Below are 12,590 nucleotides of genomic sequence, written 5' to 3' on the forward strand. Positions count from 1 at the left end.
GGCATAGAAAAAACGTGATGAAATAATGGACAAAAACTCCCCAGATTTGATGAAAGACATTACACTATAAATCCAATCAGTTCAATGAACATCAAGTAGGATAAATAATACCAAGAGATACACAGGTATATATGTATACACATTATAGTCACACGACTGAAAGTCAAAGTCAGTGAGAGAATCTGGAAAGCATCAAGTTAAAAATAACTCATGACAGACATGGAGACTACAATAGAAATTAACAGCCGACTTATCGGAAACAATGGAGGCTAGAAGGCAATAGAATGACATGCAGAAATAGTCAACCAATAATTCTACATATAGCAGTATTCTTCAAAAATAAATGTGAAATAGACATTTCCAGATCAACAATGACTGAATTTTTTGCTAGCAGACCTGCTTTATAATAATTACTAAAGAAAAGTCCTTCAAGATGAAAAAAAGCAATACAAAATTCACAGGAAAAAATAGAGCACTAGAAATAACAATCAGGTGAATGTAATATTTTTTCTCGTTTAACTTTTTTAAAAGAGAAAGATTTAATAAAATAACAGTTTTTGTTGGGTTTATAACTTATCTAAATGTAATATATAAGACGACATTAGCACAAAGGTAGGGGAGAAAAAAAATTACAGCAGTTTCTGTATTTTACTAGAATCAAGTTAGTATTATTCTGAAATAGATGTGGTAAGTTAAACCATTAAGAATGTAAGTCCAAACAGAGGTTCTGATGCTCCTCAACTTATGATGAGGTTACTTCTCAATAAACTCACCCTAAATTGACAATATCATTAAGTTGAAAATGCATTTAACACACCTAACGTATCAAACATCATGGCTTAGCCTACTGGATTTTACTGAATGCATATAGTTTTTGCACATCATAAAGTCAAAAAATCGTAAGTCAAACCATCTTAGATTGGGAGCCGTCTTACATATTTTTTTAAAATATCAACACAGGCTCTAGGGACATCATGCCAAATGGCAGAGCAGAAACTTCTAGGTGGAAAGCTCTAGAGGTCAGTACCTCCATCAAAGCAACAACTAGGGAGAGTGAATGGAACTCTGGAGCCTAACACAACACAACAACCAGGGGAGTGCTTAATAAGGAAGAGACTGCTGATCTTCCATTAGAGTGGACTGCAGGAACCATCTGCCATCCCCTTTCTCAGCTGCTGGGCAAGTGGCCCACATTTCTGCAGTGGCTGGCTGGTGCCAGGGCAGGTGGTAAGGACCTTGTTTCATATATACATGTGTGTATTCTATTTCTGAATATTAATCAAAGATAGCTTCATCAAATCTACTTTTTAGCATATTACTAATACTAATTTATTAATACTAATAAAATTAACTTACATTTATCAATTGTAGATTTTTCTCAAAAGACTCAATGAATCTCCATGAGAAAAAGTTTTATACTATTTGAATACACTCATATAAGGCGATGCCACATGCATTTCATTCAGTCTAAAAACTTTTAAAAATCTTAATTCTACTTTACAGACTGTTACACATACATTTTAAAACATCAACTTTTTTCTCCTCTTTACTGTTATTAACCTAATCTTTTCCAAATGCATCTTGATCAGTCAATCCTTGAAGAACTGGGGGATAATTTTCAAAGTGGTTAACTTCTCAGGCTTTTTCTTGTCCTCCAATTCATCTGAATAAATTCCTTATCACACGAAATCACTTCCCAGAACTTTTTACTATCCAAACTCCAAGAATACATTAATCTACTTTATGACTTAAAAACTATTTCTCCTAAATCACCAAAAGCATTATTTCATTAAATAGTAATTTAAATCATTAAAACTGATTGCATTTCTGGAAAATGCTACTAGTGTCTTAAAAAGATGTGCCCTGAAGCCAGGTCCTCAGGTTTTAAACCCAGCTCCATTTTGGATGGCCAATGGTAAATTAAATTTTCATTTCTTAAATCTTGCAGATTAAGATACCAAAAAAAAGTCAATTTATGAGTCTTCTGCTTTTGTTACATTCTGACAGCCTAATGTAGTTAATCACTCTGATGACAGATTGCCAGGTTTGAATGCTGACTCTGTTACTTTTAGCTCTGTGACTTAGGCAAGTTACTTAAACTCTTTCCCTCAGTTTCCTTATCTGCAAAATGGAGACAATGATAGTACATACCTCATAAGCTGGTGTAATGACTAAAAGAATGAACAGAGGTAAAGCTCTCACAACAATGAACCCGCACATACATGATCAATAAATTCAAATTATCCTTCATACCACATAGTATTTCAATGGTTTTGCTCAACTATATCAACTCTAATTCAACGTTTTATTAATCTATAGTTACTCTGCATTGCTCATTTTTTCAAATTAATCTAGCTGGGTATTTATGTTATTTGAAGATTTTTCCCCCCATGTTATTTCACCTGAAGTATCTCAAAGAAAGCAATCTGAACCACTATAGTCAACATTATCCTTCTTAACTCAAATCTTGAAATCGTTTTAAAAAGAGGAAAACAGGTTAATTCCAACCAGAACCACGTGAGATATTAACTCTTCTCAAACCCAATTCCTCTGCTAAGTATTGGCTATACTTACCTAGGCTTCAAATATCTCCTGGCCCTCACTTCCTACTAAACTTCATCAGGACTACTCATTTTGCCTGATATTGTCAGTAATCCTTTTCAAAAATTGCTTTCTTCCGAGCCAGCCTGGTGGGTCAGGCGGTTGGAGCTCCATGCTCCTAACTCCGAAGGCTGCCGGTTCGATTCCCACATGGGCTAGTGGGCTCTCAACTATAAGGTTGCCAATTCAACTCCTCGAGTCCCATAAGGGATGCTGGGCTCCGCCCCATGCAACTAAGACTGAACAGGGCACCTTGAGCTGAGCTGCCGTTAAGCTGCCGCTGAGCTCCCGGATGGCTCAGTTGGTTGGAGCGTGTCCTCTCAACCACACACAACTAAGACTAAAAGGAAAACAACTTGAAGCTGAACGGCACCCTCCACAACTACGATTGAAAGGACACCAACTTAACTTGGAAAAAAGTCCTGGAAAGTACATACTGTTCCCCAATGAAGTCCTGTTCCCCTACCCCAATAAAATCTTAAAAAGAAAAAAAAGAAGAAAGCATTCCTGTCTAAAGCAATCAATGCTTCATTCATTCTTAAAAAAAAAAAAAAAAATTGCTTTCTCCCTCCAACTTAAAATACATTATTAAGTAGAAAAAAATTGCACACGATGTGTTAATTTTCATGGAGCCTCAGCTGTTAAACTGATTCACTATCAGCCAAATGTTAGAAGTAAATCAGAGAGAGAAAATTTATTTGGCAAAATAATTAACTTGCTAAATATTTTTATTTCAGAAGGAAATAAGGACTAATATCTGTGCAAGAAACTTTACATACATAATAATTTAATTTAATTCTAACAAGCCTGGAAACAGGCCTTCTTATCCCAGTTTATAAATAAAGAAACAAAGGTTTACTGAGTTTAAAGTAACTTGCCCAAAGCCACAAAATTGAGCACATGCAGTCAGGACTCACAGAAACAACAGCAGGTTATTTTCTTGAGGTTAAAGCAGAGAAGATACTTTCTGAGAGACTTATTAACTTATTTACAACTAGAATCTTTACCTAGAGCAGTAGAAAAGAGTTTTGAAAAGTTAAAAATTAAAACAGTAGAAAGATTTACTACTTCATTATAAAAGATTAAATTTCCATCTATATGGATCTAAAATTCATACTAGGTATGCACGTCAACAAATGCCATAAATTGTATAAGATTTGTAGACAAACCAAATAAACTAAACACTTACCTTTGGTGCATGCACACAGCCTGTCTGTGCCCGAGCAATAAATGACAGAAACAAATGAGTCCTGTTCCTCAGTGCCCTCCTTTTTGGGAGGTTCCACTTTGGCCAAAATTTCAAAGTTTGAAAGATCTAATATTTTTACATATCCTCCCTGAGTGGTTATTACCAGGTGTCCAAGAGTAGAAATATCAGGCTTTTTCTCTCTCTCAACGCCATTCTTTGAGGTTAACTGCATTTCCTCAACAGGTTCCTCACAGTCATCCTCTCGATTATCCAATATATCTGGTGGAAGCAAAATGAGCGAGGTAATTGTGTCCTGGGGATCTTTGATATGTTGGATTTTTATTGGCTCCTCTTCTAACGTCACTATCCGAGTGGCATAATTCATTTTATAAAGTATTAAATATCCACCACTAACATTCCTCTGCTCAGGGTGAATTATCAAAGGAGTCTGTACATCTGCTGGTGATTCGTGTTGGATTACACTAATATTTGCACCATTCACTACAGGAAGACTGGATTCCAGCTCACCTTTCCGTCTATTACATAGTGCAGAGTTTAATTTATTTAAATTATTCAAGGCCTCTACTTGATTTATTGCACTCAAGGATTCAACAGGGCATGTCCGCAGTCCTACCAACAAATGAATTCCATCGGCACAAGGAGTTACTGAGTCTATACAAAGATTCTCCTCCTCTGCAAACTTTGGCAGCCTCAAGCACTGGACCAAAGTCCCAGGCTTGGGAGACACAGAGTTCCACTTCTCAGAATCTGGAGAGGTAAGGTTGGCTGCTGCATCCGCGAACTGTTGAATGTAACTCACAGGAGGATCCTGCAACAACAACTGCTCCTGACTATCCAGTTCCATTTCAATAATCTGTGGAACTGTAAAACCATCATCATGCAAACTTTTACTCATTATATTGTTCATTTGTGAAAAGATTTTTCCTGCTTTCTCATCAGATTCCTTGATGCTATAAAGAAGCAAAATGGGTAAAGTCCTCCTTACCAGAGGAGAATTTAATTCTGAATTAGTGCAGGATTCATTGTCAGTTGACCCCTGTTCTGATACACTTTCACCCTGAGTTCTGCTTAAACCATCCAGTGACCTGTGAGAATTACTACTAACAGGTGAGGTAGCAGGAGATTTATATGTTAATAAACCTCCAGCTAATAAACATGGAAAGGGAATGTTGTGTTGTTCCTGGTGCTTTTCCTTTGTCTTTTCACTCTTAGAGTTTGTTAAGCAAGGATTTGCCCCAAGTTCTTCAAGATCCTTAACAGTATCTTCAAGCACATTTGCAACAATCTCCCACTGAAGTTTTTCTGGCTGCTGGAGAATGCTGAGTGCTGTTATATCAAGGCTCACTTCCATGGCCTCCTTCTGCGATGTATGCCCTTTGCGAAGGAACAATATTTATTAGCAATCGTATTACAAATGCAAATCAAAATCTGTACTACAATGTTTTCATTTTTACTCATCTAGTCAGTAAATTATAATTATGTAAGTGGAAGAACTTAAAATATTTTAAAGAAAATTTAATCAAATCTGAAAAGAACCTACCCAGAAAAACCAAGAGACTCAAAATAATTTTCAATTCAGAATATGTTCATTTGCCTAGCAAAATCTCTTTTTAAATTAGAATAAAAGGGTTAAAGAATGACGACATCATTAATATAAAAATAATCGGAATCCTTCCATTTAATTCTAAATCAAAAATAATGCTATTTATACATCTGTCATTTGTGCACTCTGCAGAATATCCATGAAACAATACTGTAATCTCAGTTCCCTATCCTTTACCATTTATGAGTCACAGCCTCATCTCCTGTCTCCTCCCCACCATGCTAATTATCAGTTGATTGTCACAGCATGCAATTTCATCCTAACCTCAGTTTACAAAAATGTAATAACTAGAAAGAAAAGCATTCCCAAAATCTGTCATTTTAAAAATGAAACATAAGTGTCTTCTGTGTTTTCTGCTAAGCTTTAGTTCATTTTAGTTCATTTGAAGTCAACTACAGTTCTTCAAGCTGTCCCCTTACAAACAATACAAAAGTTATTTCTCAGTCCCAACACTCCACATATGCCATCTCTGTCTACATAAAACCGTGCAGTAGGTATCAGTCAACACCTGTACCAGGTATAATCTCGATACCAAAGTTTCAATACTGAAAGTTTCAACCAGTTTGTTGTTTTCTGAGTAGCACAAACCACTATCCCTCAGACAATAACGGCATTAGCAACAATAATGCAAAGATAAACTCTAGGTAATCTGGAAATACAAAAAAAAAAAAAAAAAAAAAGACTGAAATTTACAATTTTAGGTAAGAATACAGAAAATTAAAGGAAATAAACATAAAATAATTCAAGATATTGCATGAAAGTTTTTCAAAAGTTCCCAAGTAAATGAATCAGCAAGAAAGATTCATGGAACATCAAATGTTTAAGATACATTGCAAGTTCTGTTTATACCACTTTTGTTACTTATTTCATTAACAGTATCTTCAAAATGCTCACTGGCAGGTTTACTTAGAATTTCACATTTTCTGAGGATAATCTTCTCACTTCACATACTGTCACTATTATCATCTAGAACTGAAACCACTTCTAGCTAAGCAGAGGAAAATACTAGTTATAAACTCAACAATTTAGTTTTCCTAATGAAGCTGTCCATTTATTTAACCACTCATTTGACTACATTCATGTGCACCCTGTATCTGCCATGCAACATTTATATATATTTACTCTAATACACTAATCTAGACTTGAAATTAAATGTTGACTGAGATTTTTATAACATGTAGTATACTATTATAAGTCTTCAGGATGTTCAACTATTATAATAAATGATTAAATGATTTTGTGAAAGTTATGATAAGAAATTGTCAAGAAAAAGCTGTTTTATTCTACATATAGCATATTTAAAAATTTATTAAGCATAAATTACAAATATTAACACACATTTAAGATAATATTCAAAGTAAATGAAATAGGGGATGAGACTGTCCAGTAAAAAGGAAAATATAAACAAGCGGCATTACTACTCTGCTTCTTCCCAGCTATTTACTCAACATCTAGGAAACAGCATATGCCATATGCCGTACATTCTATTCTACTAATAAGACAAATAAAGCACAATGACTACGATCAAAATACTGTAAGAGGGATACTTGTTGTCTTTACTTATCTCAGAATTTCTCAAACCCACTGTACCACAAAAAAATTTTTATGCAATATACCTACAGACATCCCTCTCTATAATATTCCTCAGGTAATCATTTTGAGAAACCCCTCTATTCTGCTCACTCAAGCAGTGTCAACCCACAATTCTGCCAGCCAAACTTCCTGAGGTTAGCAATTCGGTTTTATCCAGGCACTTTTCTAAGACCATCAAATTTCAATTTGAACCGTCCTTCAATCTCCTGACAAACATTTTTCCCATGCTTCACAAGAAGCAATATATCCTTGATTCAGATATATGGCCCCAAAACCAAGCTTTTCTCTCTAACATCATCTAGATACTTTCAAAAGTCATAACCTTCAAGTGAAAACTAGATAAAAGTCTTAGTCTGCACTCCCATTTTTTAAATTAAAATATATATTTGATAATTTCTCAGACCACATCATTCAATTTGATGAGAATCACCTAGAGTTAATAAACTTAAGTTCTGAAATAGAATCTATGACTTATTTTACATAATTCAGGAAGAGAACACATCTCCCATTAATCACAAGCCTCCATAAGCCACCAATAAGCTTTCAATATATCAGCTTAGAATATAACATACAATTATATTCTAATTGTATACATATATCAATAATTACCTTAGAAGATACATATTTTACTGCAAATTAATGAGGTACTTACAAATCCCAAAAGGAGGCAATTAAAATGCTTAAACTAGAAGAATTTTTTTTTCTCTTACTATTGCTACCATTTAATTCTACACAAGGAGAATACTCCCAACCCTAAATGACGTATCACAGAAAGAGTCAATAAACTATATGGTAACTTTTTTTAGATACTGGGAAGTGAAGTGAACAGGACTACAGTATCTACAGAAAGTATACACGATCAACCAGGCACAGATGAGAAAGATAAAGTTAGAAAGGGATAAGGAAATAGACCAAAGATAGAGATTATAATTACAAAAATACCTACTGAGATCCTTAGACCCGAGAAAAGAGCAAAGCTATAGCATACAAAGGAAAGGTTATAGTTAGAGTCAAAAAAACTAAGAACAGAAAAGGAACATTTAGTTCAAATACTTCACTTTAAAATGAAAAACTGAGGCCCAGAGAGTTTAAGTGACTTGACAAAAGCAAAGAGCTATTTTGTAGAAGAGACCAGTGAACCTCTAACCAGATCTCTGGGTGACCAGTGAATTATTCTTCATCAGATTAAGAATATGCAATAGTAGCCCTTTTCTATTTTTGCAAAAGGACAACAAAGAGGGAAAAGAGCATTATCTTTTAAGACTAAATTTTTAAAATGAAATCTTTATTTTTCTGGAACTAACTACACATCTGTATATCATTCAGGGCATTTTCCTACTTTTCTGTTGATGTTTTCGTTTCTAAAAACTACCTTAAAAGACAACTAAGGGTTAACCCAAAATCAGTCCAATATTGTTTGGTGGCTTTAAAAAGGACTTTGTAACAAATTAGAATTTAGAGATCACGTTGCTACTCTATACTAACTATAACTTTTGACAACTATGCTACACAAAACCATGTCTCTTCTAGAGATATAACAAATTATGTATGTCCTTAGTTCATGAGATTTGACATTAGAGAATAGCCACAATTTAATAATGGTCACTTTTTAAAAATACTGGCTACTTCCCAGGTACTATGCTTTGCACATATATATCTTAGTCCCCGAAACTCTAATTAAAACATTAAAATAAATATTTTATATATTAGGAAATGCTATCAGTCTATAATTAAGTGACAGGATTTGAATTTTGACATCATAAACTATTTAGAGAGGCACTAGTAACCATGCCTGTACTATAACTACATTAAAATATGAAGCATACTCTTTTGCCTTAACAGTTCATAAGATAATGAGTAAGGTAGTATTTAGCTGATGCCTTAATGTCTATGATTTTTATTCTTGTCTTTGGTGAAGAATAAAGAATCTTAATTTAAATATTACTTTTATTTAACAAGAGTCTACATTATGCAAGAAAACTGAACGCATTCTGAAGAGCTTCATGTCAACACCCTGACATCTGCAACAAAAATTTAATAAAACTGTCCCCTTTACTTCCTTTGGCTCAAATAGGTAACATTTAAAATTTAAATACAGAACACTACATACTACTAATTCAAGATCTCTGATATGTAAGATTAGAATTTAAATTCAGAGTTTGTATTAACTAAGAAAGACATTTAGAATTAAGTGATATTTAGCTTTATCTACAACTGTGTAAATGCAGTTTTAAAAAACAGATTATCTACCTTTTTATACATACCTGTCACAGAATCTGATCTGGAATGCTCTTCACTGTCTGAATCCTCCAGTAAATCATCACTTAAAAGTCAAAGTAAAAAAAATAATAATAATTTGAATTTTTAAAAAATGTATCCATAATATGAAGACAGTAAAAAAATAAAAAATACAATACAACACAACCACCATTGCTTTACATCTGGAATATAGCTTCACTAAAACTATTAAAACTAGCTTAAATGATATATAAGTAGTCGGAGTTCATAACTGATTAACAATGTTGATAATGAATCTTAAATCATTAAATATCTGCCTGAAATAGGATGTGAAAACCTCTAAGAATCTGTAACAGAATTTGTAGAAATTAGAAGACTGCTAAGGTGTGATTGGATATAGTTTGGGTGAATAAAGATAAAAAAAGAGAGGGGCAACTAACAAAATCAAGCACAAGATTCCAGTAGTAAAATTCTTTTACTAAATTCAGGAAAGATACCCTAAAAACAAATAGGGGAGTGTGTACATGTGAGTATGTACATGTACTCACACATTCATTTCGTTTTTGTTTTGTATTTGGTTTGTTTTGGAAGGGCTGTTAAGAACGCCTTGAAGAAAATTATTACAACCCAGAAGTTAGAAGTTAAGACAACATGACAATATTCCCTCTTTTATTTTGCACTCGGATGGCCAAGAAATTGCCGGTTTCCCTCTTTGTGTCCATCTTTATCCTCAGTCTCCATTGTTAGCAGACAAGAAAAAAGATACAATTACAGATCACTCTAGTACAATATTAGGCTATGTCTGTACTCAGCACTTCTAAAGCAGTTCTAAAATTCTAATAACCTTAATTACAAAAATAAAAAGATGCATTTTGCAGGAAGAAAGAGTAAGTCTCCATTTTTGAAACAATGTACTGCACTTGCATCAGAAATACCCAGGCATTAATAATGTTGTTTTAAATGAAATGTAAGTTAGTAATCTGTTAAAAAAAAAAAAAAAATGTTTGGAATTTTGAGGGGGAGAAACTTGCTTAGATATTTGACAAATTTTCTGTGTTTTACTTTTTCAAGTGGTGATTAACTGTCTATAATCCAATTTTGTGCTATAACTTAAACAACAAAAAGAATGCAAAATTTTCAGATCAGCTGCTAATTGATTCAAGCTATCCAAACACTAATTGGCTGGTTTCTTGGGTGGGGAGGGGAGGAAGATACCTGAAAAATAAATCCCAAGAGGGAATATTAATGAATGGAAATTATCCAGAATGAAGTCCAAATCAAGAAGATACAGTAAGTTTCAAATAAAGAAATCTTTACATTAAGAAAAATGACTAAATATTATCCCGCTGTACTGAGATAAAAGGTTAAATAAAGTAGTAGCATACTTTTAAAGAAGAAATTTAGGTATCTCAAAATGAAGTTACAAAAATTACAATGGTCTTCCAGATAATCACCTTTTAAGGCAAAAATGATAATTAAAAAAAAAAAACTTTTTCTGAAGGTCTTCAAAATATAGTAATCTATTTTAAATTTTATTTTACGATACGAAAATTCTCATACTATTATGATAAAATCATAGGAATAAAATCAAAGGGCGAATTTTATGATCTCTAATTATATCTCAATATTTAAAAATTTACGAGTTAAAAAAATACACATAAAGGTTAACACCTGGATGCTGTGATTATGGGCGCTATACATTTCAAGTTATTTCTCTGTATTTTCCGATTTTTCTACAATAAGCATGCATTACTTATATAATAGACAGATTTACTAAAGCCTTTTACATGATATAAAACCTTTTGCAAAGTAAGAAACATGTAAAATAAGATTATGAGTAAGTTTTAAAAGTTTACTTAAGATTATATGTCTTTTGAAAACTAAATATACTAATATTATAGGGGTACTTTAGTTTTGATATAGTACCAATACTATCAACAACTTCAAAGCTAACTTAGGAAATGTTTGCCAATTTGAAAGACATAACATACAACTGAGAAAATGTTAATTCATTGAAATTAAATGGGTTCCCAAATAAATATTCTTCCTTAAATAAATTCAGAAGACAAATGTTACCTTCTAAATAGAAATGGTCAAAAGCAATTCCTAAGCAAACTATATAGCTAATTATTTTCTACTTCTTGGCTAAACTTTAATTTCCTCAATTATTATTCTTTAAGCTAATGAAACTCACATGGTACACTTTAAAAACAAATATATTTTGTACCACATATATCTTGTACCACAAAGAAGAGGTAGTTTGGTTCATTATATTCACTACCAATCCAACAGGAATCCTGCTACTCCGGGGAAGGGAAAGGCCAGCCAGGGAGCTGCAGTTTTGAGATGAAGTTCTACTTCTTCAGTTTCCTCCTATTACCCCAATTCAGGAGTAAATTTCTGTATGATTCATCTCACACTTTCTTGGGAGAAAAGGGTCCTTCTATCCTAGATAGAGTAAGTCTCTTAAAACTAGGCAGAGAGATTTATATCTCAAGTCGAGCACACTACCCCACATAATACCCGTCCAGCAGAAATACTGGATACATGTTTACCTAAAATGCACACTTACCTAAGGGTGTGGGTGAATGTGCTGTTGTGTGTGTACGCATGTATATAATCTTAAAAGTATGTCTTGATTCAATTTTTTATCCCCAAATTACAAACTCCAAGACAAAAGTTCTAATTAAAATCAGTGTTCAGAAAAACATACCAATTTAATTATCTTCTATTCATTTTCCTCTAACTTCTGAGAAAAAGCACAGAGACCCAGCACGCTTACTTTCCAGTCCTATTGGCAACTGTGGACAAAAATTCCATGGGCTAGCTGCTTTCCCATCAAGCTCTCACTGGGATTTATAACTGAAAACAACCATGAAGTTTTAATTCTGTTCCAGAGCTCAGACCACATTCATTTACCTGCCTGTAATTTATACCTATTATTACCAAGAGGAATTAGACAACGGTAACCTTCCCAACTTATATGCTGTAAAGTTTCCATTAATTCCATCAATAAAATAATTTCCATTCAAGCCACCAAAGGGATTGTGAAGTAAAAATAGTAAATCACTGACTGGTGTTAACACCAATCACACATCAGTAACATAAGCCCCTGCAAGTGAAATGACCGACCTCCTCTGTGTATCAGGACATCTGGTCACAGTTAAACAAGCTCCATTTCACACTGCTACCTTCCGAATCTTAAAAAGAGGTAGCTGCTAATGCTTAAAAGACAAGTGGAGTGGTTTGTGGGCCCTTCGTTCTGCCTACTTGAGGATCCTGCAGGTGTTGCCCAGTTCAGAGTTACAACTGCAGTTTCTTGGGAAACAAGTGAGTGAAGTAGGA

At 33.7% G+C, this 12,590-nt stretch overlaps 1 protein-coding gene across 17 annotated transcripts in view; it reads right to left on the reverse strand.

Moving 5' to 3' along the window:
• BIRC6 (baculoviral IAP repeat containing 6) overlaps positions 1-12,590 on the reverse strand; it is a 211,416-nt gene that overhangs the window by 155,463 nt on the left and 43,363 nt on the right. For all 17 annotated transcript variants that reach the window (XR_013994673.1, XM_081069478.1, XM_081069474.1 and 14 more), the window contains exons 9-10: positions 9,272-9,330; positions 3,791-5,185 (exon numbers count right to left, since the gene is read on the reverse strand). Coding sequence is in view for 16 of the 17 variants with exons in the window: in XM_081069478.1 (XP_080925604.1) it covers positions 3,791-5,185; positions 9,272-9,330 (1,454 nt within the window). In the remaining variant the exon portion in view is untranslated. The remainder of the gene's footprint in view (positions 1-3,790; positions 5,186-9,271; positions 9,331-12,590) is intronic.

Source organism: Rhinolophus hipposideros (genome assembly GCF_964194185.1).
Source record: "Rhinolophus hipposideros genome assembly, chromosome: 12".
Taxonomy (NCBI): Eukaryota; Metazoa; Chordata; class Mammalia; order Chiroptera; family Rhinolophidae; genus Rhinolophus; species Rhinolophus hipposideros.